This window comes from Thalia democratica, chromosome 1 (genome assembly GCF_965202585.1).
Source record: "Thalia democratica chromosome 1, ktThaDemo2.hap1.1, whole genome shotgun sequence".
NCBI classification, from domain to species: domain Eukaryota; kingdom Metazoa; phylum Chordata; class Thaliacea; order Salpida; family Salpidae; genus Thalia; species Thalia democratica.
This window is the reverse complement of record NC_139165.1, coordinates 61393624-61420743: the sequence shown is the minus strand read 5'-3', so window position 1 is coordinate 61420743 and position 27120 is coordinate 61393624. Positions and strand designations below refer to the sequence as shown.

The window sequence follows — 27120 nt, the reverse complement described above, 5'->3', positions numbered from 1 at the left end:
ATTTGAAACAAACAGTTTGTAAGCAAAAAAGAATAGTGAGGTATGTTTGCTATGTGCCTGCTTTTACCCCAACAAACCCACTGTTTGTGAAAACTGATCTGCTGAAATTAAATGATGTGTTTAAATTGCAAGTTTGAAAATTAATACAGAACAGTGTGACTGGATTTGATGTTGAGCATAAAAGTTTTACTCTTGCTAGTTCTCTTCACTCACACAGTACAAGATTTTCCAAAAAAATAACTGAAAGACCTAGAGCAAGACTCGGCCTAAACTCCTTTAGGTATTTGGGTCCAAAATTTTGGTCTAGTGTCCCAGAAAACTTAAAAAAAACTATAAAAAGATGAATTCAAACACTGTTATAAAAAATTTTCTATTAACTTGGTACAAGAAGTAAAACTGGAGTGTTTTTAATCATATGTCTGAGTATATTGTTTTATTGCCTTATTTTTTTAGTGCATTTGTGTATAAACTAGATTAATTATGTATTTTGTCTTCCCTTTTGATTTCTGTATAAATTTAAGTTTAAATATTTTATGTTATTTATCTTATTTTAATTATTTAAAGGAACATTTCTGTTGAGATGTTGTACTCTTTCTAATAAAACTTTGTTAAGGAGCAACTACTAGTCAAGTTTTAAAATATTTATCAAGATTTGTTTTAAGTTACTGCTAGCAATTAACTACATTAGTTTTTCTTTTTTTCTTTTAGAAGATTGTTGTTTTGTAGTTGTTTGTTTTAAATTTATATTGCTTAATGATATTTGATACTTAATAGTTAAATTTTCAACAGCAAATTCTGGAATCACTTTGGTGGCAGAGGTATCATAATTGGATTGTTGTTATTGTTGTTTTGTTCAAAACGTTGGCAGCACTTGATTGGGGATTTGAGATTCAGGATTTTCTCACACTATGTGGTTTTTAATGTTGGGATTTAACCTTGGTTAGTGTTTGCCAAATGATGTGTCACCAAGGGTATCTTCAAGTAGGGTTGGGATTAATTTTTTATTTTTATTTTGAATAGTTAAAAGCTCTATTTTTTTTAACAGATAGATTTAGTTTTATTTTTTGATTAAAAGGTAATTTTTTTTCTAGAAAAATTTAAAGATGGGGCAGGTGGAATAACACAAAATGAGCTCTAACTCACTCGCTTGACCTTCAAAAAAGTTTACAGGGTTGCCACTCATTTTTTCAAATTTTTTTCCAGGTTTTCCAAATTTCTTCCAGGTTTTTAAAAGTACACATTTTTGGGTCTAACTTTAGTTTTAAGTTAATTTATATTAAAGAAACTGTATTAAATAGAATACAAGCATTGAAAAGACACTGTAAAGTTACTTTAAATGTGTTTTTTAATAAAAAAAATTTTGATGATGACAAAAAATTTTAATTATATGATAGATTTTTGTGTAAAATCGAAATTTAATTATTGAAAATGTTAAAATTATTTAAAATTCCAGATTTTTCCAGGTTTTTCTCAAATTCAAGGTTTTTCCAGGTTATTTTAGACTAAATTTTCAAATTCTAGGTTTTTCCAGGTAAAGTGGCAACCCTGCATTGCAGAGGGTAGAGTGAGTTCTGATGCTTTTCTACCTTAAAAAATTAAAATATAAAATGACTTTTGTTCTTAGTACTGGAAAAAACGTTAAACTGTATCCAAGTGGTGTACAACCCAATAACCACAATGTTCTTTTGTACCCAAGGTCCTTGTACCAAATATTTCATACACTTTTTTTGTGGTTCAGTAAAAAATATAACACATTTAAAATTTCTCTATTTGTTCAAAAGAAAAAAAACATTTGTTTTAGTATTCCATGCTTTTATTTAAAACTTAAAGCCTATAATCTTAGGTTTGTGAGAGAAAGGAATGTTGAAAAGGCAGTTTGTTAATCTATAAATAATTTTATATTACAAATTTTTACAGATCAATTTTTTTTTTTGCTGCTTTATTTTTAGCTAAAGATACTAAATTAATAAATTTCCCTTTAGTCAACAGTAAATAAAAACTATGCTAAAACTAATAAAGCAAGATAAAAACAAAGGAAAGTATGCATTATGCAACATTGTTAAAAAAAATGATAGATTTTGCAAATAAAGTTTAAATACAAAAGCAGTTTGCAATAATGTAGCAGAACTTTCGTCAAATTTTTGAAAATTTTTGTATAAAAATAAAAAATCCTAAGATTTTTTTTCCTTAATCCGTGTTTTTTTCGTAATAAATTAACTTATTTTTAATGACTACAAATTAGGTAATTACTATTTTTAGAGTGACTTGGTTTTTTTATTTTAAAAACTTTAAAAAGTTATTTGAAAATAAAGAAAAAAAACAAGAAAAAACTAGTTTTAATTATGTTTATTAGAACTGTCAACTCTAAACTAGTCTACCGAGAGTCTTAAAAAAAGTACCTTTAAAAATTATTCGATTTATAAAAACAAAACCGTATAAGTTAAAGACTGAGTTACTTAAAGTTTAAAGTACTATTTTGTTTAAATTCTTAATGTGTGCCCGATTTAGAGTAATGTTTTTTCAAGTCATAATAAAAAAAATTTTAGAATTTTTTACTAAAACTAAAGGAAAACAAAAAATTAAAATAAAATATTAATTTAACATTCTTTAGTATTATTAAAAGTGCTGCTACTTGATATTTTCTAAAACAAGTCAAGTCTTTGTTAACGCTACTCAACTTTAAAAAGTCTAGAGATCCTTTAATGTAAAGCTGTTATAAACTATAAAACAGATTTATATTTGAGGTTCTAAATTAAACAAAAATAGTTATCAACTTACTAAAAAATAAGGAGACAAATATACAAGATGAATTATTGAAGATTTTTATTTGCAAAACTAAGTTTCACCCTTAAAGGGATCTTCAGTTACAACTAAAATCTGAAAAATAAAAATTAAACAAAACATAGAAGACACTATAAAGCAAAACAAAACAAGTAAATTAGAAATTGTAATTTTTGTTAGTTAGGAAATTAATCAAGAATTGTGAGAAAATACTAAATATAGTAAATAAATAGTAAATAAAATGGATTTAGGCTCTTAAAAAACTGAATGTGAAACTGATATATAAAAATAAACATATGTGGCTCAAAAATTTAGGAATAAAACAAACTACTTACATACTATTATATACAGAGAAAGTTTTGAGTTTTTAAATTGAAACTTACTTATACTGAATCCAAAACTTTTAACTTTGAAGAACATTATTAGCTTGAAGGCAAAAAAATAAAATTAAATTAAAACTATAATACACAAAGAATTTGATTCTTTAATTTTAAAAAAACTACTTATACTGAAATAAGTTATTCTAGTTGACTACTTATATTAACTAGAAAAAAAAAACTTTCAACTTTGAACTTTCAGAAAAAACTTAACTCTAAAAAAATATAGTGGCATTGGCATAGAATTAAAAAACAGTGTAAGTAATTTAGATACTATAATAAATAAAAAGTTTTGAGCCTTAAACATGAAAACTGTATGTACTAGAATTACTAAATAAATTAAAAACTTTAATTTAGGTATTTAGTATGAAACTACTAGATTTAAAAACACAATCAACTTAAAGTGAATAAATAAATTATATAACTTACATATTACCATACTCAAATTAATAGTTTGATAGACTATTAGCTGACTAAATTTACATATGGTATGAAATAAGTTGATACTAGTATTTAGTTTTTACAGTTTAAAGCTGGAATTTTATTAAGTTATTTAAGTTGGACGAAAAACATTTTGTACTTATTAATTAAAGTGATTTTTACGTCAATAAAATGACATGCAAAATTAGCTAGCAAGCGCTTAAGTCTTAAAGTGAAGTTTATTTAAGTGTGGACAATTAGCAAACAGTTTGTGTATTTTGTTTAAGTTGTTTCTTTTATTGGCTCTGGCTGTTTCTAGCGTATCTAGGCTGCAAGTGCTACATATACTGTGGATTTTTCTTACCTCCGGATATAGTGAATGATATTCAATTCAATATTATACTTAATACTTTTGTTTTTTTTAAACTAGATGTGTTTAGCTAGTTCAGTGCTGTTTTCTCTGTATGTGTTAAAACTGTGGTTATAGTTGTACCATCTGTTGTTAAAAGCATAAAAATTTTTATAATGCATTTGTTGTTCAAGGGACAGGAATTTTTAGATCGACAATTACAAGTTGGGGTGTTATTGATTTTGTTTTTTTCTTTATTGGAAATGTTATTTAGGGTTTTTTTATTATGTTTTTTTAATATAACTTTGATATTATTCATACAGCTGTATGAAATCTTGCAATTATTTTTATTTATAAATACATGGAAATAGATAATATTGTTGAAATAACAGGCAAGAACCGTAAGACAGGTAGTGACAAGTTGAGCTCAAGCAGGGACAACTCGAGAAGGAGTAACTCAAACAGGTGCAACTTAAGCAGGAGCAACTCGAACAGAGGCAACTAAAACAGGGGAATTTCGAGCAGAGGTAACTCGAGCAAGGGTAACTCGAGTAGGAGCAGCTTGAGCAAGCCAGAATATTTTTTTGATAAAAAGCAGTTATAGTTGTAAAGAAATTGTACTTTTTGTTTTAAATATTTTTTCACAGTTATTTTGATTTTTTTTGCTAACAAATATTGTGTTGTACTTACGAGTTGATGTATTTATAATACAAAAAGGTTTTCAATTAGTTTAGAATAAAAGTTTTAAGTTCTGTTATTTTTTAGTTTTTTGCAAATTGCACCCCTTAACAAAAATTCCACTGATAAACACCAATAGTTAAAATAAAGATCAGGCATGGTAAAATTTAAAGAGCACTAATTACAGCTGTTTTGTTTGTAAACACGTGCTATTAAGCTATTAGCTAACCATTATAGTGGCTTCAACCTTACAAAAGTTCATCGTGATGTTCTTAAAACCTGAAACTTATTACAAAAGATATTTTTGTGCTAATTTAGATTGTAAATGTATTAAAAAAAAACTTTTTAAGATAGATATCTCGGTACTAGATAGACATACTCGTAAATAATTAAAATATTTAGTTATACAACTTTGTACTTTAGGTTTAACGTTTATTTAAGATAAAAAATGAAAATCTACATGCGTAAAGCCGTAAACTTCTTTTGTGCTAAAAATTTACTTTTTAACTTAAAAAAAACTTTAAGAAAAGAAACAGACTATAACAAAAATAAACTAGTAGAAGTGTAAAATTTGTTAATAAATTAACATAAAATCTACAAAATGTTTTTTTAATACTTATTGCCTGTTGCTAATTCTTTTTATATAGCTATAGGTTTTTAATTCAAAAGTTCGTTGTACCGTTTAAATATTTGCTACAATAGTAGCATAACTCACAAAAGTATTTATTTATTTTTTAACTATTTAACTATTTTTTTTGTAAATTGAAGGCAACATTTGTCAAACAGCTAGCTGTAGTTCAACCATTTAACCAAAAAAATATGTAACACTCGTTTAGCTTTGTCGTCAAGAATTATTTGAATGCCTATAATTTTAATATTTCCATTAAAAAAATGATAACTTAACTCACCCATCATAATTTTTTGCTTTTAGAACGTTTAACTTACGTTTTATAGAATGTTAGCGAGTGAAAATTTTGGATTTGTTAATGGCATTGTTTGATTATTTTCTAATTTATAATAAATACGACATTATTGCTTATAAAACAGACGGTACTAACTTATTACCTCCTCCATGTATAAGTGTCGCACATATCTTTTTACGCTTTTTTATAATAATTCATTTTTAAGTTTTGAGCTTAATTTTTGTCGGAAAGATTGATATTCTTTAATGATTAAATTTGCAGGATGTGCATTAAATCTCTAGCTATCAAAAGTTACATTGATTGTCAAATAGAATATATTTAGCAATGCTTTTAGATAGTATTTTATATGGTTATTTGTCTTGACTAAAAAAGATTGTTCAATTTACTGAAACGTAAAAATTATTTAAATAAAGATGTGCAAATTAAATATTTTATGCACAACCAGGTTTCGGTGACAAAAAAATGCGATCTCTTCAAGTAAAATGAAATTTAATCAGTTTTTCATCAGTTTTATATCTTGTTTTACTTGAAGAGCTCGCAATTTTTTGTCACCGAAACCTGGTTGTAAATAAAATATTTAATTTGCACATTTTTATTTAGATAGTATTTTATCAATGTTTTTTATACTTTTTTGAAAAGGGTTCTACAGCTAACTTTGTACTTTTGCATTTTATTTATTAAGCACATTACTGGTCTAGATAATTTTCACCATATTGTTGTCCGTATGATAAAATTAAATGTAAACAAGTTAAAAAAAAATTTATTTTTAGTAGTACGCAACCCTTTCTTCATATTTTTGACAAAAGGATTTTCGTCATGTTTTATAGCGGTTGAGTTGAGGTTTTAATGAGTCAAAAACGAAAATAAGTTGTAGCTTTTATTAGTTGTTTTAATATTACTAGGTCACACAACTTAATGGATTTTAAAACTACAAAGTATTAACAAAGTAAAAAATTAAAATTATTAAGTGAAAATATTCAAATATATAAAAGTTGAAGTGGTATAAAAATTTTACACGAAAATAAATACAAAACAAAGTTAGCTTGTGGTAGTTACAAATCATAACCTTTAGGTAAAAAAATAACATTTAGGATTATATCAACTCTAGTAGAAAATGGTTTCACATTAAAAAAGCTTGTCTAAAAATTTAACTAGAAACGTTTTAAATGGAATAAAAGAGAAACTAGTAATGTAAAGAATGTTAAAATGTCAATAAAGTCAAATATACTGCATAAATATTTTTAATGACAATGTAAAAGACATAGGATAAATACTACATTGATGAGGGTCATCGTTAAAGTAATATTATGTTGGTTAGTGCCATAAAGTTTGGGACCATCGGTATCTAGCAGGGGCGTCGCGTGGGGTGTTGCACTGCCGCAATTGTACCACCTTAAAATTTTGTAAGAAAAAGGGGTCCGATTGTAAATATTACGGGATTCCTTTTTTTTTGCTGACTCAGCAAGTATGTAAACTTTTAACTGTCAACAAGTTGGTCTTAGTAACAACAAAATAATAATAATAAAAACAAGCAGTAATAACTAGTTGGTCCTAGTGACAACAGGGTAATATAAAGAAATAAAAAATAAAATAAACACTAATCAAACAAATATAAATGTGAAATTGAGCCTCATACTATTTATCTTCTAAACAAGATTATACATTTATGTTTTTAAGCAATGTTTAATTAGAAAATTTTATCATAGCTTTGTTTATTTTCAGAATTTGTTAAAAAAAAAAAATGGCCAACAAATTCATAGAGCTCATTATTGAAATTAAAGAAAAGTCTCCAAAAGGTATTTCAAATAATGATTTAAAAAACTATTGTTAAAAAATAATGACACCACACGCGATCAATTAATCTTTATAAGTTATTTTATTTTTATTTATATTTTAAACCTTTGATAAGCGGTCGATGAGATTAGAATTTGCGATATGATGATAAATATTACAATAGATAATAATTATTTTTTTGCCTTTGATTGTGCAGTTATAATTTACTATTTAAACATTTGAAGTTTAACTTGTTTTGTCCGTGATATTAAATTTTAATTAACTAATTTTAGTAGGGGATTACCGTAATATCTACAAAATGACTCCGCAGTGTAGTGAGCAAAATGGACGGAGCTTTTTTTTAGTTTTTACGGGCATCCCCTGACTTGATTATAGAATGATAGTAGTTTTTGTTTGGATTTTGTATATTTGTATTTTTTTATAATCAAGTTAAACATATTTAGGATTAAGAAAAATAATATGTATCAACAATTACACAAAAAAGAACATCAATTTTCAAAAACAAGGTTTACATTTTAGGTCATTAGCTTTACATATAAACTCAACTGTTAAATATTTTATTGTTTATGAATCGTGGTTTTATTTTTATTGTTTATTTTTTTAAGTATTATGTTTCAATTTCATATGGTGATTTATGTTGCTTAATTATTAATTCTTGTGTTGTTATATTGGTTAAATATGGTCCTAATTTAGCTAGTATAAAAGCTTAATATCTGTAAAAATGTTGAAAAATAGTTAAGACTGTTTATGCATATTGTATATATTTGAATAAGTATTAAACCACAAAGATTGTGCACATTTAAATTAAATTATATCTATTCTTTTATGTACAACACACACTGGTTTAAAAATAATTAGTCAAAAAGTGCAAAAAAATTGTTAATTATCTAGCATGATGACGCACCAATATCAAGCTGAAATTATATTATATTTGATGTATTTGTTAGCCGAAATTTTAGGCTAAAAATTGATGTTTTAAGTCTAATATGTTCAGTCTAAAAAGATACTTTGTTTTAGATAAGCTTTGTAAATTAAAAAAAAAATAAATAAGTTTATTAATATAAATTATTAAGGCTTTTATAATTGTTAACTTTTATATTACAATATTGTAGTCAATATAAAGTATTGTATTGATATAATTGCTTTATTTATTTATTTTTTATGGTAGAAAAACTTTAGAAGAACTCACTCTCCCATCTGCAACAATAAACGTTTTCTGAAGGTTAAGCGAGTGAGTTTGAGCTCTCAGGTGTTATTCCACCTACCCTATATTTAAATTTACTGAGAAAAAAGTTTACCTTTTAATTTAAAAATAAAACTAAATCTGTCTATAAACTAAAAAAAAAATTAACTAACCAAAATAAGAACTAAAATAAATAAATTTATTGTTAAATAAAAGAAATTAAATATTAAAGGTGTTTTAGTTTATGATAAACAGTTTTAATTTTATTCATGTATTTTAAAAAATTGATTTCTAACCTCAAATTATGTTTTAAAAAGTTAAGATATAAAATATAATATAATTTCAGCTAGATATTAGTGCAACATCATATTTAATTTTGTGCGATATATTAGAAGTTTGAAAGTATGAATAACAACAAAATATTTATATATCAGAATTAAATCAAAATGTTACTGATAGAATTTATGATAAAAATCATTTTATGTTAACGACCTATAATTTTATGTAATAGTTTTCTTTTTTTAAATGTAGATAAAAAATCTTTTTTTTTGATATTGTAACAAAAGTTGTAAATAATACTTTGATAAACATTATTTTTTAGCAATAGTTTTGTAAAAAAATGTCAGATTGGAATAATCTAGGAGTTGCAGGTGTTAGTGGCTCTGGTTTTATTAGAGATCCTTCTGGTCTTCTCATGTCTATAATTAGAACTTTATCAGCAAGTGATGGGGACCATCAGCGTAATGTTGAAAGAGGAAGGTTAAAAGAGGCATTTGAAGAAACAGATGAAAAACTTGACACTTTGATCAGCCAAAATTATGAGGAAGTTGCCATGACAATAAAAAGGTATAGTAAAATATCTGAAAGAATAGCTGATTCAAGAGTTAGAATGAAAAGGGTTAGAGAAAATTTGCAGCAGTGCAAATCATTACTTTATTGCAGACAGGATGAATTGAGAAAGTTATGGGTTGAAGGTGTTGAACATAACAGAGTACTTTCACTTCTAGACCAGATTGAAAAAGTAAAAAAGGTCCCATACCAAGTAGACAGTTATTTACGAAGAAAACATTATTTGCATGCAACAGTGCTCATTAACAAAACCTTGTATACTTTAAATAACCAGCTAAGTAATGTAGAGGCTTTTAATGACATAAGAAATGAAATAATGAGCAAAAAAATTCATCTTCATGAAGGGTTTATAGATGAAATTAATCAGCTTATATATTTTAAATCTTTTATTGCAAGTAAGCACACTAAATCAAAATTAAACTTAATTCAACTTAGTTCTTTTGATTTATCTATGCAAGATTCAAATCAAGACATCGGAACTTATGACAAAATTGTAACTGAGCTTGAAGATATTGAATCAAAACCTGATGAAAACAACCCAAAACAGTTGATAAATATTTTAGTTGAGTCTTTAAACAGGTTAGGTAGAGTTCCTGAAATGATTGACCAGTTAAAGTTTAAGATGGATCGTCATGTTAATATGATAGTATCTCATAGCACAGTTGAAGTTACTGATCAATTTTTTAACACAGATGGTAGTGCTAAAATAGATAATATAGATGGGTCAAAAAGACTACTTGAGCTTCTTAACAAACTTTTCAACAAGTTCAAAATTATTGCAGATGCTCATAGCCACATTCTAGCACAAGTTAATGCTCTTATTTGTACAGGTCGTATGCAGCCTATTGGAAATATTTATGAAATGGACAATGTATGGTCAAAGATACAGTCTGTATTACAAGTTTTGTTGAATGAGTACCTTGATGCAGAAAATGTACAAGCTACACAGGAACACGCAACACTTAATGAAACTAAATATTTTTCTTCTCATTTCACACGAGTAAGAAATCAGCAGCAAACAAATTCAGTCAAACTTTTTAAATTCGATAGGTCTTCACATGCAATTTCTATGAATAACTTCTTAAGAGAACAAAGAACTCAACAAAGGTCAAACTTTATAGAAGGCAATGGGACTTCAACTTCAAGTTCTTTGATTGAACATGCTATGAATATACGTGTCTGCCAGCCCAATGCTAAAAACATTACATTAATTTTTTCACCTTTGAAATCATTTATTTTAGAAATTGAAACACTTCTTTCTTACAATAAGGGCAGAAGATGTTCCTTGCATGAATACATAACTGATTATATCCAAGACATTTTTATTCGTCATATCCAGTACTCTCTTAAAAAAGATTTTGACAATGCAATGAAAGTAACAGACCCTCTAAAAATAATGGCTGAACCAGCAGTACTACTTAAACTAAAAACAGACAAAAACCTAGTTCATGGTGCAACAGTTGCTGATGAATGCTTGTGGTACTTATATGATCTTACCTGCAGTCTTGATTCTTATCATGATCATTTCCTTACTATGGCATGCTCACTTACTCAGGAGTACAAAGAAATATGTGTTCAGTCTTTTAGGGGGATTGTTCAACCTGAGCCAGAAGTACAAATGCTAAGCTCTGATTGGTTAAATCAAATTAACTTAAAAGAAGAGTTTCAAAAGCTAGATAGCTGGAAAAGTGTTAATGGCCTCACAAAAGAAAAGACAGAAAAGTCATTAGAAAGTGGCTTTACAAAAGAAGCTTTATTTTTTATCCAAAAACTTGAAACTAGTGATGTGAAGCATCATAAGTTGCTCAGTGATATTGAAAATTTGCAAAGAGTTGCTTCATTACACGAAAGTGTAGAATGGATGTCTAGTAGGGTAACTAAGTTTGCAAAAAAAGTAAACAAGCAGGTTTGTGCTGATACTAAAGCATTACTCACCAAATTATCTTCTGATTTCTTAAGTTTATCAGAAAACTGTCTGCTGACACTACACATTGAAGTCAGACTAAACTGCTGTCAAAAAATTAAACAACTTTTCAAGGTTTGTATAAGTTATTTATAAAATTATTCTATTTAAGTTATAAGACTCATAAGTTTAAACAAGTAAACTTAAACACCTTATACATTATATTTAAATAATGAAGTATACTGTGCAATAGTTAAAATTATTTTATTTTATTCGATACACAATACAGATATAGCCATACTTTTCTTACTTGCTACCTTGTCAGCTTTTTGAATTGGATCCGGTTTGAGCTCAATTTAAAAAAATGTCTTGATTCATTTATTTGGATAGAGTATGAGTTAAATTATATTTTTTATAGAAAAACAAAGTTAAGGTTTAAAAAAATATTTACAATAAATTAAAAAAAAAAGTCCCTTGAAAAGGCAAAAGCTCCAAGCAAACCATGAAGCATAAAAAGTCTAAGGTGATGGATAAGACTACTTTTACAAATAGTTTTTGACTTATATTATGAAGGTTACAAGTATTTATAAAACTTATATATTTGATTTTGAAATAATAAATTTTTTAAAAATCAAGGTATGACCCTTTTAAAATTTAGTTAGAGTTTAATTTTTTTAGTTAAATTCTATACGTTATATATTCGCATGTAAAGAAAATATTGTTTCAAGCATGTTCAAAAACTATATTTAAAATGTTATTTATGTAATAAATTGGTGTATACATATTATAATCTGATGTTTTACACATTAAAGTACAGATTGGTAGGAAAATGAATTTAAATGATAAGATAAAAGTATAATTGCTTTTTTCATCTAACTCAGAGTAAATAATGTCTCTCTTACTGAGGATATTATTTTTATAAATTTATTCAAGTACTTAAGTTTAATTTAAAAAATATTTTTTTTCAAATAAATTTGTTGTTGTTTTTTATTATATCATTATTTAGTATAAAAAATGCTTGAGGATTTATTAGAGTATTAGAAGGTACATAACACATATAGCAAGTTATCTTAAATACATAAAAGTAAAATGATAAACACAAATAATAATGTGGTTTTTATGAAATGCCTTAAAGCAGTGATGCAAACTATAGCCCAAATGCTGAATCTGGCCAAAGTAAAAGTTTTTCTTCTCCTGACTTATTGTTAGTTTCTACATTCTCTAAAAAAATTTATGCAACATGATTTTGTCTTTTTTAAAACTCATCAGGCAGAGATTGTTATGATGAAAAATCGAATTAGTCTATTCAAGCTGGCTATAAATATCCATTTATAAGTTCAATTAGAAAAATTGGTATACCATCATTTCTAACCCGATCTTATCTAACCTGATCATTTCTAAGCTGTTTATTTCTAAGCCAATCACTTCTAACCCAATCATATCTAACCCAATCATATTTAACCCGATCACTTCTAATCCCATAACTTCTATCTGATTACTTCTAACCCGATCATTTTTAACCCAATCACTTCTAACTTGATCATTTATAACCAGATTATTTCTAAACTTATGGTTTTTAAACCAATCAGTAAAAAATTGTTGTTTTTTAAATTATTAAATCTGTATTTATTTTCATAACAAGCTAATCTTAACAAAAATTTTATTAAATAAAAATATAGTTTTCTTGTCTTAAGCAAAAATTAATGTTTGTATAGTTTATCTAGACTCTAGATGCTTTATTGTAAATCTACCGCTAGCGTTGTATAGTTGATGACTTATCTATAACTATTTTATAGTCAGTAAGCTTCCACTTCAAGCTTAAAATCTTGCAAAAATTGTTAAACAACTTGCACAGGCCTTTTTAGATAATGGAATTTAAACAAACATTAGGTGAACTTCAATACTTTTGCTTTATAGAGTGGAACTTTTTAACTTTTAGATATAACCCTTTAAACAAACTTGTTTATTAGTATAACAAGTCGGAGTATTTTTAAACCTAGTCTAGTTAATTTTCTTAAAAGTTTTCACTTAAGGTTATACAATATCCAAACATTTTTAAATTACGACTTAAACTAGTATTTTAGTTTATATATTTGATTTTTACAACTTAGTTTACTTTATAAAATAGATTTTTATGAGCTTTTGCTCATATTTATACTTAATTTACCTAGAAGTGTTTTTTTTAAGTTCTTTTTTTTGTTAACATTTCGGTTGTGCTTAAATTATTTTAACTTATAATGATTAAGAAAAAAATCAACACAAGTCTTAATAAAGTTGTACTTACAATAGAAAAAGTTAATCAAATAATAAAACTAGAAATTTAAAAGAAGATTAAGGGCATAGGGGGGGGGGGGGGGGGGTAAACACCCTTTTTTGGTTTTTGATCTTATTTTATATAGTTTTGACTAAGCTAAAAGATGCTTTTTACAGATTTAAAAAATTCAAAATAACTTTTGAGATATAGCCGGTCAAAGTCGGAGACAACAATAGGATCCTTATAGGAGGTGCAAACTAAAACAGCAAATAACTAGAAATCACTAAAAATTTATCTCCTCCTACGTTTTTTGAGATAACTACCTCAAAGTTTTAGGAAATGTTCCTTGCAATATTTATAAAATTCTGTAGGAACAGAATTTAAAAAAATAAAAATTTTATAACAAAAAAAAAACAAAAAAAAAACTGTTTTTTTTTGTTTATTTTTTATATAAAATTTTTATTTTTTAATTTTTAAAAAATTTGTTCCGACAGAATTTTGTAAGTATTGCAAGGAACATTTTCTAAAAATTTGAGGTAGTCATCTCAAAAAACGTAGGAGGAGATAGATTTTTAGTAATTTCTAGTTATTTGCTGTTTTAGTTTGCGCCTCCCTTAAAGAACCTATTGTTGCCTCCGACTTTGACCAGCTATATCTAAAAAAATATTTTGAATTTTTTAAATCTGTAAAAAAATATTTTGTAGCTTAGAAAAAACTATACAAAACAAGATCAAAAACCAAAAAAGGGTGTTTACCCCCCCCTCCCCCCCTATGCCCTTAACTAGACGAAATTTGATCATCCACGGCCTTGATAATGTTAGACTTGACGGTGATAGATCCCATAAAAAAAGTGTGGTATTTTTGCTTTTTTTAGTCTGCGTAGCATATCAAAAAAAATCATACAACTTTTTACTAAATTTATTTCAATATCTTTCAGTGAATTTACTGGGATAATAGCAATTTTAGATTTTTTCAGTTTTGGTTTCTAATTATAGTTTTTACTTAGTCAGAAAAGAAAAAATTAAATTCACAGTCAAATGAAGCAAAATTTTGTTAACCATACATAAAAATAATAAATTTAATTTTTTTTCGAAATGCCACGCAAACTAAAAAACATAAAAGAATCCTTTTGTGGTTCTTAGTTTGTGTAGCGTAAATAAAAAAATTAATATAATTTTTTCTTATTAATGTTAAACAAAAACATTCACATTTGACAGTGAATTTAGATTAAAAAAATTGACTGCGCAAGAACACATTAGTTAAAGACAAAACTGAAAAAAACTAAAAATTACTAATACCCCAAAAAAATAAAGTTTTTATAAAAATATAAAACGCTGACTATTAAGGTTAGTTCACTGAAGAATATTGAAAAGAGAGTAGGTAAAAATTATGCTTATTCTTGATACGTGCTATGCAGACTAATAAATGAAAAAATGTTTAACTTTTTCTATGGGCTCAAACCAATAAACCCATATTGAAAAAAAAAACATAATTCATTGTATTTAAATCATTTATCTTTTAATTTCTGTAAAAAATATAATAGATTGAATTGTTGTGTGTTGAAATTTTTAAATCAAGAAAGATGTTTTAAATTTCTACTTACTTTAGAATTATTTTTTTTAGTAAATCTCATATAATCCAAAATATTGTTTTAAGCAAATTAATATAAGTAAAGTTATGAAAATAAAGTTAGTTATTTAAAATTATATCAAGTTGAAATTAAGTTAAAACTATAAGTACATTTTAAGTAGAACTATATAAACACTTTATTTTGTTCAAGTGATTGGGTTAGAAATGATCATGTTATAAATAATGTGTTAGAAATGATCGGGTTAGAAGTGATCGGGTTAGAAATGATCAAAGTAGAAATGTTTTGGTAAGAAATGATCGGCTCCTAATAAAATCTTAAAGTTCATAGAATTCTCTTAAAGTAATTTTAATTTTCAATGTGAGATCATTATAACACTTGGTTTGGCTTTGTCAGCTATTATCTTAGCAGAAATGTTTCTGCAAAACCAAAACGATTTTTACCATCATATTAAGACTAAACTAAACTGTACGAAAACTAAAAATAAACCCCATAACAGTCTGTAACCTAGTTCAGTCCTTATTAAGATTCATCAGGCAGACATAGTCAATTTTCAGTTAAGTAAGCTTAAGAAAGAGTAATCTATTTTAGTAAAGTAAACTATGTTAGATTATCAAAAATGCTAGTGGTTAGATTACCAATATGCTTTTTGCTAATTAAAAAAATTTTAGGTACTACAAAACTAAATGTTTTATTTTTTATGTACAAAAAAAAAATCAACAATGGCCTGTGAAAGACTTTTTTGTTAAGCTGGACCATAACTTATAAAAGTCTGCTGACCTTGACTTAAAGGAGTTTTAGCTTTTTTTTAAATTTTCATAGGAAGTATAACACTTACAAGTATAAATTATAAGTTATTTTTTATAGAAAATAAAACTTCTTAATTTTTAAAGTATAGATAGTAATGTTAAAATGTTAAATATTTAAGGCACTTTTTTATGACAATTGTCCTAAAAAGATATTTTATATTTTAAATTTTAAGCTAGGAACCGTATACTTTCATGAAAAGACTACTCGAGTAGCCTTAAAGTTGGTAGTATTTGACAAAAATAAAGTTTTTATAATAAGAGCTTTAAACATCAATACTGTTTTGAAAAATAAGGCTGTTATCAAAAAAAAAAATTAAAACTAAAAGTTACTTAGAATCAATCTGGACAGTTTTCAACAAGATTACTTACATAGTTGTAGGATGAATTAGTTTTTCTTGTTAGTTTTCTACTTCTGTAAGAAATCTATTTAACTTTCTTATTTTATAAAAATTATTTCATCCGTGTTTTGCAGTTAATTTAGCTGTTAAAATATTATTAGCTAAAGTAGGGATGTAAAAAAGTTTTATGTATATAAGAAGTTGAGACTTTCAATAGCAGGGGTTCTAAACATTTTTTTTCATGTTTTACCCCTTTTTGGAAAGTTAATACCAAATATACACCTTTTTGGAAGGTAATTACCAAATTTAACCCCAATACACAAAATAGTGATTAATTTATAATTAATTTTTTATTAGTGAAAATGATTCATTTATTTTTTATTTATCCCAAAAGCGTCCATTTAATAAACATTAAATTAGTTGTACAATTTTAGTTGCAACTTACTATTTATACTATATACTATTCTTTCAGGACTGCAACTTTGACATAAGAGGAGCAGATAGTTTGGAACCAGATGGTCCTATCCGGCAATTAACAGCAGACCTACAAAATGTTCATGAAAATCTTAGCAATATTCTTAAATTAGAGAAGTTAAAGTATATTATGGATGGTGTTGGCTGCTTGGTTTCTACCCTCCTCATCGAAGGGGCAAAATTGATAAACAGAATTTCTGTATCTGGTTAGTTTTTAAACAAACATGAAATTAGTTTTTATTGTTTTTGAATATTTTCTAAAAACAAAATTTATAACAGAAATATTGAAAAAACAATTTATGTTAAACTCCTATTGAAAACCGTTACTTTTAACTTCTAAGACAATGTGTGTGTTTTATAATTACATTACTTTTATATTAAGGCCATAGGGGGGGGGTAGAAGCCATTTTTTGACCAAAAATAACATATAGACTTATATCATAGTAAATTTCATAATCTTTCAGATGCTTTTTTTAGATTTTAAAAATATTAAGTAACTTTTTTTTTATGACCGGTTATATAAAGGGTTGTCTTTATAAAGGGTAACTTTAAAGCCGTTTTTCTCGAGTTTTTAAAAACGGGCTTTAAAATCTATCTTCTCTTTCATTTTTCAAGCAATCTTCTTCAAATTTTCAGGAAATGTTCCTTACATTATGAGAAAAAAACGTTATTTGTGAATTTTAATAATTTAAAAAAATGAAAATTTTATGACAAAAATTAAAAAAAAAAAGTTATTTTTTATCTTTTTTTTTCAAAAAAAATGTATTTTTACTTGAAATTTTTTAAAGTCACAAATAACGTTTTTTTGTTATTTTATAAAGAATAGACTGTGAAAGTTTGAAGAAGATTGCTTAAAAAATGAAGGAGGAGATAGATTTTGAATGCATTAGTCTTTTTTCGCCGTTTTAGTTTTTCCTTCCCCATAAGGAACCTGTTATGCGGCCCGACTTTGGCCGGTCATATCTCAAAAACTAATTCGAATTTTTAAAAACGGTAAAAAGCAACTTGAAGCTTAGTAAAAACTCTATAAAATAAGATCAACTTGTAAAAAACATGGCCTACCCCCCATGGCCTTAAATATATTTACTGTAATTGAAGTATGTTTATTAAGTTATTTTTAATAATCTGTTCAAATACCAAATACCAATATTTTTATATTTTTAAAGTTTATCCTACTTTTGTTAATAAAAAGAACTTTACTATATATTTCAGCATGAATAATACTAAAATATAGTATTCTATGTTTTTTTGTTTGATTTAAATACAGGCTATGCTGAAATTATGTATAAGAAAGACTACCTACTGGTGCACAGCAGTTTATTTCTGCAATAACTGTTCAAATTCCACAAACTTTTACAAAAAATCAATTCACACAAATCAAATTGTGATAATTAATGTTTTAACACATCAAATTACGAATACTTAATACAATATTTCAACTTATTAAACACAACTGTTAAAATTTTGATAATTTTAAAGTATAAATGTTATTTATAAAAAAATTGTTAGAAAATATTAAATGTTGCTTTAAGTTATTACACTAACTTTAGTTGAAGTTTTCGAATCATTAAAAAAGTTTTAACTTTTTGAAAAACATCAATTAATAAAACTTTTTTTTTTTAGTCTACTTAAATTACTTTTAGAGAATTGAAAATTTAGTTAAATACTTTATAACAAAATTCTAAAATTTATTAACAGTTAATTTAAGCATTTGATTTTGGACTTATAAGTTTAAGTTTCTTGCTTTCCTTGCTTTACTAAAGGGAAATTTTTGAATTCATTAAACTTTCATATTTAATGATATTTAACCTATAAGTAGTTTACAAAAATGATATTTTAAACACTTTTCCTTCAACTATTTTGATAATCATTGTAATAGTAAAACAACCTCTTAAAAACTACTGTGCACGTTGTTACTAATCGTAGTGCAACAAATTACCTATTTGGTTATTTATTAAAATTGTAGTGGTATATAAAAAGAAAAAGTGAGGCCCAATATGTTTTGTTAGAATTGAGGTAAGCTTAGGTTTGTCCAGCGTAAAGTTGGTCTGGCGCCCAATCAAAAAACCATTTAGTTGAAACTTATTTCCAATGTTGCTGAACCCACTTAAAGCTACCCAACATGCTTAGATTTTAAAATGCCAGGCTATATCGTCGCTGGTTTAGATAAAAATCTTTTGAGTGAGTTAATTACTCATCTATTATATAGATGTTATTTATTCTAGTTTCATTATTATAGTTTTAATATTATCTAATTTAATAACAGTAAATGAAATTTAGTTTAAGAATCAAGTTAAATTGAATTTAAGAAAATAAATGAAATCTTAAATTAAAACTATCAAATTAATTTTTAGACTGTTTTATTATTTCAAAGGTATAAAAAAGATGTGTAGAAACGTATTTTGTTTGCAACAATGCCTAACAAATATCACTCTATCGCGGGAGTCAACACTAGATAGTGCTAAGCAATATTACGAGTTGGTTTACTTTTCTCCAGATGACATGCAACCTCACGTTGTAGAACATGGAGTTAAATTTAGCGAAGAAAATTATGTTGAAGCACTGAGACTCATCCATAGGTTGTGTTCTTTATTTAGTCGCATACTTAAACTTTTGGCAACGCTTGAACTGAAGTTTATTTCTTTTCATTACTTACTAATTCTTTAAAGTTACAAAAAATTTTAAACTGTTTTAAACAAAACTAATTCAAAATCCAAAAGTAAATCTGAAATAGTTAAAGTTTGAGATTTTTTAGCTTAACGTTTTCTTATAAAGATTTTTTTTAGTAAGTTTAGTTTGCCAAGGTTCACTAATTTACGTTATAATATTTAAGTATTTCTATTCAAATAACTGCTACATGTGAAGGTATTTTTGAAGTTATGGCACTGTAAGAAAAAATAGCGCCAAAAAGTTATAACACTGTTGGAGAGCTGAATAAATTTTGATTTAAATATAACTGTGGTAAATTAAATGATGCTACAAGGCGCCAGTTGCTTCTAAAAAAATGTTTACTTTTATACATTATACATTATGTTAAATTATAATTAAGTTGTACAGTCTTTTTTAATAACTGTAGACCAGAAAAGAGTTAATCAAAGGAACCATATATCCTCAATGTTTTACATTGTATAATGTAATCTTAGCAAGAGATAAAAGTTTTTTGACATAACCATCAAGTGAGTTTTAACATTAGACAGCTGTTATCACAGTGTTAAATAAAAAGCATTTGATCACAAGTTTGCCTAGAACTTGTATATCTTATTAAAATCTTGAAAAAAAAGTAATTTATCTTCTTCATAGAACAATTTAGGCTCTTAGTTTAAAAATACTATTTAGATTATTAAAATTGACAATTTTCTATAGCATCACTTTATTTTTACTGGTATTTAATCTATGTTCAAAAAAAAAAAATTATTTAATTCCATCTTTCTACAAGTGTAGGATTAAAGGTTAATGCTATTAACTTTTGTAAATTGAATTTATTTTCTTTAAAGTATAATAAGCTGTGATCTATAGGATTTATAAAATTAGAATCCGGCCGGATCCGGATCTTTTGTTTAAAGTAGGATCCTAATATTTTAATGTGCTTGTATTTTAGATAGACTAAAAGTTTACACATTATAATTAAACATTATATTACTACTAGTTTAGTATAAAAATTTTGAACTGTTTTTTTACGTGTTAATAAATAAATCTATTGGTATTTTTGAAATACTTAATTAAAAAAAAATATATATATATACGTCTCCATTTAAGAAAAATGAAACTACATATATAAGTTTAAATCTATAAATATCAGTTTTAACTTTTTTATATGATTACAAGCTACATTTACGATAAACTTTTTCAATCAGTGATCTCGAAGTAAATCCAATTTATTGGATACTCTTATCATTAGAGCTTTTTGTTCGTTTTTTACATCATATTTCAATTCATGAGGTGTCTTGTCTTTGCTACAAAATTAATTACGAACTTTTCTTTTAGTAAAAATAACTTGAAAGTATTCAATACAAGTAGATACTAGTTATTTAGTTTCTTTTTGTACTTAATGCTTGGTTTTCCTATGTAGGGTACTTTTAGGATGTTTTTAAGTTCTAAACTATTTGGTTTTTCATTAGTCCACTCTTTTATATTGTTTAAAGATCTCTCAATTACGTCATCCACAAATTTCTTTGGATAACCATTTTTAATGGAGTTTTCTTTCAAGTTTATGATTTCTTGTTTATATGAGAATTATTTGAGGTTATTATTTTTGCCCAACTCGAAAACCATGATACTAATGCCCTTTTCCGTTTAATTGGTGTCATTGAACTAAAATTCAAATTTACATCTGTATAAATTTGTTTTTTGTGTACCTTTGTTATTATTTTGTCTGTTGTTAATTTCTTGAAAGAAACTAGAAGAACTAGTAACCAGTTATGTTGAAGACTTAAAAGTTGTTTTTACTACAAGTAAAATGGATAATTATTTTTTTTAAGAAAGACAAGACACCTCATGAATTGAAATATATGTAGTCTATGAATATAAGTCTCTAAAGATAAGAGTATCCAATAGATTGGATTCCCTTGGAGACCACTGGTTGAAAGAGCGAAAGAACATTTAGCAGGAAAAACAGCAGTATCAGACCATATTTTAATTATAACAATTGTAAAAAAAAAATGTCAATAGTTTTAAAATTTTAAAAGAATGTAGAAATAAACTTAAGACCTTGATTAACGAAGAAATTTTAATTAAACGTTATAGTCCAGTTTTAAACAAGCAATTAACTAAACAACGTTTTACTCACAAGTTAAGAATTATTGACTAAATACTTTTTTAGTGCTTATAAGTGCTTACTTACCTAAACTTTACTATTAGTCTTGTAATTTATCGTACTATTTATTTTTTGTCTATAATATTATATATTTTTATAATTAGTCTATTTTATATATTTAGTTTTAGCACTAATTTAGGTTATTTTACATAGTTTTATGTTTGATAATGACTAAGTTAAGTCTAAACGCCGTCAAATTGAAATAATCTATGAAATATTATGTTTATTTCTTTAAACTGGTTTCTAAAAGCTCAAATATACTCTCCTGTATTTCAGTACAGAAGAACTGTAAAAAAAAGGTTTTAGTAAGTTATTTTAATCATTTAGTTATAACACCATATTCTTTAGGAGTATTACACAAAATTTTAGCTTTTAATTTGGTCTACTTGAAAACAAAAGATATCCGGGTTAAAAGAAAATATTGTCAGCTTAAGCAGGATTCATACACGTTAGGCTAAATCAGACCAAAAAAGGATAAATCTTAATTTTTTGGCAATATTGGCAAAATGTCAACTTGAAAAATTGTGAGTTTATGAAATATTTTTTTTAGTAGAATATTTAACTACGAGTTTCTTTTGAAATAAATATTGATTTTTGTAATAAAAAGTATTTTTAATAATAAGGCAAGATTGGCAAAATATAAGGGTTTGTCAGGACAAATTCTTGAAAATTTCTGAGATTCGAAAATAAATTTGAGAATCAAGTTTTCAATCTAAATAAAAAAACCTTTTGAAGAAAAGTTATCAGGGTTAAGTAGTCTTTCTAAAGTTTTTTTTGTATTAAAATAGTTTTTTTTTAATTTAAAAAGCTGCTGTAGTTCAATAATTTCAAAAATTTAAGTTTGAGTGAGCTAGCATTCTTAAAGTAGAATGTTAAATATGTCTGTAGTGGTTGCATGACAATTTGATTTTTCACATCGCAAATTCTTATCGTACTTTGAAGGGATTATATCTAACAAAATATTTTTAAATTAAAGAAAAATACCAGAAGAGTCGTATTATTAATATGCTACGTTGTTAAATTAAAGTAATAAGGTTACTTCGTTTTATCTGTTTATAAGCCCAACTGGCTAATATAAACAAGGGTTAAAGAAAATGACTGCCTTAAATTGCAAAATTTTTGGTACAAACCTTCTTAATTATTTGAAAAGTTTTGACATAAACTGCTATGCATTCGTTTCAACTATTTTCATAAAAGAGCCATTTCATTCTAATATATTGTATTTGTTATACTATATTGCCTAAGAAATAAGTTTTCTATATTGAACATAGAAATATACGTTTGAAAAGTACATTTACGCCAATAAATTTAAAAACCAAAACCGTTCAAACGATTACTAAGTGTAGCTGATTAAAGTTATAGTACAGAAAGTCTTTGTTTACTAAAAATTAACTCTAAAAGTATTAATAAGCAACTTAATTATTTTTTACTGTCAGAAATTTACAAAAAAATTTTTAGTAAAATTCAATATATGTTTTTTTACAAATAGCCTAAATAGTTAAATTTTGAGACTAACATTTTAAAACTAATAAAAAATGCATTGAAAAAGTTCTTTAAACTTAAAAGGCTTTTTTATATATAGAAGCAAACCCGGAGCAGGAAATGCAAGTATTGTTTCAGCAAGGCAGCAAAAGTTAAGATCAACAGTAATTGAACAAATCGAAAAGAAGCAGAGAAAAGAGGAACAAGACAGTCTTGATGATGTTGAAATTTAATTTATGAGGGTGTGTAATTTTTGCCTTTTAAAGAGTATTAGTAAAACCCTTTGTATGGTAGCTTTAAATATACTCTTAAGTATTAGCATAAAACTAATTATTAATAATATACTGTCTGTATCATAATAATTGTTTGCATAATTTGAAAGTTTAGTTTTATCTATTTTTTCCATAAACCTTAACATAAAGTTTGTATACTGATTATATTGTGTAATTTTACATAAGAGATTATAATAAAAGTTCTCGACTTAATAATAGGGAGAATAATCACTTCAAATTTAATAAAAGATTATTCTCAAAACAATGTTTTACTCGTTTGAATTATTTTAAACGAGTGAAACGTTTTGACTTTTTTTTTTAATTTGAATTACTGGTTATATTACATAATTATTGTTTTCATCTGTTCTTTACATACGTAAGGGTACGTTAGATTAAATAAATTAATAATATGAAAATTCATATGCATTTTTTTATAAACGTAGTTTGAGTGTTTAAAATTAAAATATAAATAAAAAATAAATTTGTCAAATGCAAAAAATATATAAAATAAATTAATAAATAAAGAAAAAAAAAGTCGGTTGGATTTTGATAGTATACCAAAATACTATACTCTTTACTTTATAACAATTTATTTAACTAAAAATTTTTAAATAGCTTATTCCATTTAAATTTTTTTTTTCTAAGTTAAACTTATCAAAATATACAGTTTTAGTTTTGATAAAAATTCGAACTATTAAAAAAATACAATTTAAAAGGTATAAATAATTTATTTTATAAATTTTTTTATGAATAATATATTTGAGCTTCTAGAAAATTATTAAATGCTTAAATGTATTTTTCCTAAACATCTTTTTAAATTGTAAAATTTATTTATTAATCTTACGCTATTTTTCTGATCATTAAGCTTTAAAACAAGCAAAAAGTTATAATTACTTGGTTAAAGTGCAATTTTTAGTAAGAATGATTGAAATTTTTTTAGTCTTTTTTAAATTGATTAATTTTTATATTTTAAAAACATGTTTACTCAATTTTTTTTTAAGTTTTTTTTTTGAAAATTAAATTTTCTGTCATGCTTTGTTGTTTTAATTTATCTCAGTTTTTATATTTCAATAGTATATTGTTTGCAGTACAACTTTTTATCAGATTATGTTAGCTACAAACACTTGTTTCGTTGAGTAATGATTTATTGAATATAAGGGTTGCAATTAAATATTAAAAACTATGCTTAATAAAAGGTTTACAGTAAAGTTTAATTTTTTGTCGGTTCTTAATCATTTATTTTTATTTTACACTTCTTAAGACATTAGTACTTAAAAATTTATTTAACTTGGTTTTGTTAGTTTAATAGTATTTAATTGAAGAATTTTTTAATTCCATAATGTTTTATCCAAAATATAATTTTAAAATAGTTAAAAAGCACTTAAAAAATATTGAAAAGTATAGTCATAATTTAATTACTAAAAAAAATTTAGCGTAGAAAATATTGTCAATTTGTTTATAACATTATTTACTGAATTTGAAACGAGAAATGATTATATCAACAAACTATTTATGTACACTATGGGTGTTTTAAAAAGTATTTTAGTTGGAAGTCATAAATTATAAGTAAGTTTAACCAACGAACCCGACGTATCTACTAGGTTCAGGTTCAGCAAGTACCGCAGAATCATCTTCGACTTAATCAAACGTGAACTTCCAATTAAACGCTTTTTTGTAACAAAATGTATATTTTGTTGTTTTTTAAATGATCGCCAAGGGGTGTTAATCAAATCACATAAAAAAACTTAGCAGTGTATGTTATTACGCTCAGTTAGCCATAAGACCGCAATTTTAAGACACTATTAAAATTTAAGAACTTTTTCATGATTTTGCCAATCGACTGATGTTAAATTGTTACTTAGTTACGCAAACCTGGATATTAACTGACTTAACGCGTTATAACAATATCGTTGAAGGTTACTCTATTTTTTGGAATTGACTTAGCTAAGTTATTTAGCTAAGTCGATTAATGAAAAGCGAATTAACTTAGACTATCATTTAAGCTTAGCCTAATTAAGAAGTAAGATTGTTAAAATGCTTAAACTAATAGTATAAAAAGAAATCAAGTCTTAGAAAAAAAAGCTGTATTACGATGAATAGATAATGAGATAAACACGATATAATAAACTGTACAAATAAACTACTTTAATTCAAAAGTTCATATAACAAACAGTCGTCATCGTACAAGTGTACGATGCGAACACAGCACTTTCAAGCAAATAGCGTTCAACTAACACACTCAAAACTAACTCCCCAAAACAAGCGCGTTACTGAGTTTAAGTGGTTTGAATAGTTTGAGAGAAAAGAAAGTAAGAACCGAGTGAGAAAAACACTGCTGAGTGTTACATGATTTTCATTTTATAAATCTTTATGCTTATTTGTCATATTGTGTTGTGCTCAGTTTAGCAATCGTTGTGCATGAAGCACGACACATATTAAGACTCTGTATTATTAGCAAGACCTATTTTTGTATAAGATTGTGACATTCAGACAGTTTAAGAACATTTTTATAATTTTGTGTTTACTTGTTATGTTTATTTTCGCAGTTTTATTCTACTGATATATTAGCTGCTTTATCACTTCTACTTTCTAGTTGTCACATTTATGCACTTTTTAATAAACGCACTTCATTAAAGAAGTTATGTATATTAAGTTTATTTCATATTTATTAACTACTAAGTTAAACTTAATGAGTAAGTTAAATTCAGTAAAAGCCTTAAGAGCTCAAAGCCTTTAGCACAAAAAAGGGGACTTCCCCTAGTTTAAGGTGGTTCCTACCCCAGGCCTAGGACTACAAATCAAACGTGATTTTCCAATTAAACGCTTTGCTAATAAGTCTCCTTTTACGAAGCTTACCTAAGCTGAACGGTTTTTATAACTTTTGAGAGTGTAACTTAATTATAAGTAAGATTAGAGATTAGTTTTTATAACATACTTTACGATTTGCTTGTTTTATTAAAAATAAAACAAACTTTAAAATGATGACTTTAATTTTAGGTTAATAATGATAAAAGACCATTGTAAGTGTAATAACTAAACTAAAGTAAATTATTCGTAACACAAAACGCAGCTTCACAAAATTAAGTCACAAAACTTCATGCATAGTCTGGCCAGGAGTCTTCTACTTGCATAAAAGAAATTCATCAATAAAAGTTTACAAGTAAAAAGAAAAATGAGAAATAACAGCGACTGTTAAGAAATTTAGATTAAAATAAAGAAAAGAGGCGCTTTAGATGGCAAAAGGTTAGTGATTGCAAGAAAACTAGTCAACTGTAAGAGTTAACGTAAAACAATCTAGAAATATAAAAGCATCCAAAACTTAAGCATTTTTTACGTCGAGAAAAAAAAAAGGCAGTGTAGTTAAAAGTAAAGTACTTTGCGGAAATTGTGTATTAAGTAAACATTTTCTCAAATGTTTATTTATTTTCTTATAAGTTAAACATAAACAGTAAATGTCTTATAAGGACAATCAGTGTAATTAAGTTTTAAAGTTTTAACTTATGCTCTTAAGCTTTCTTACTTTTTAGTTTAGCAAGAAATATTTTATATATAATTAATAATTGCGTCATAACACAAGAACACAACTTTGCACACTGCCAAAAAAAATACTGCTCTAAAAAAAGTCTTAAGAAGATGCGTAGCGTAGTTTAAATATATAAACTTCTAAACGTAAAGAAAACTGTTATAATACTTAGTTTACTATCAAACAAAAATATAATCAACTTGAAATTCAATAGCTACTTTACTACTTTAAACTTTTTTTGTGCTTCAAAACATAATATAAAAATACCAGGACTTCACGTTTATAAATTTATTTGTTTGTGTCAAATAAA

General features: G+C 25.7%; 1 protein-coding gene across 1 annotated transcript; it reads left to right on the top strand.

Annotated features, from left to right (window-relative positions):
- Positions 1–9110: 9110 nt before the first annotated feature.
- On the top strand, positions 9111–23582 carry LOC145836184 (exocyst complex component 4-like). The gene is made up of 4 exons (XM_082944036.1): positions 9111–11392; positions 16719–16926; positions 19095–19299; positions 23116–23582. Exons 1-4 carry the CDS (start codon positions 9125–9127, stop codon positions 23246–23248), a joined length of 2814 nt encoding a protein of 937 aa, XP_082800162.1. The 5' UTR covers positions 9111–9124; the 3' UTR covers positions 23249–23582.
- The last annotated feature ends 3538 nt before the right edge of the window (positions 23583–27120 follow it).

What these genes read in the sequence shown, in the direction of transcription:
- LOC145836184 (XM_082944036.1), top strand. Translation starts at nt 9,125, where the DNA reads ATGTCAGATTGGAATAATCTAGGAGTTGCAGGTGTTAGTGGCTCTGGT. An exon ending in AAACAGAATTTCTGTATCTG is followed by an intron (nt 16,927 to 19,094) that starts GTTAGTTTTTAA and finishes ATTATTTCAAAG; the next exon opens with GTATAAAAAAGATGTGTAGA. An exon ending in GCACTGAGACTCATCCATAG is followed by an intron (nt 19,300 to 23,115) that starts GTTGTGTTCTTT and finishes TTTTATATATAG; the next exon opens with AAGCAAACCCGGAGCAGGAA.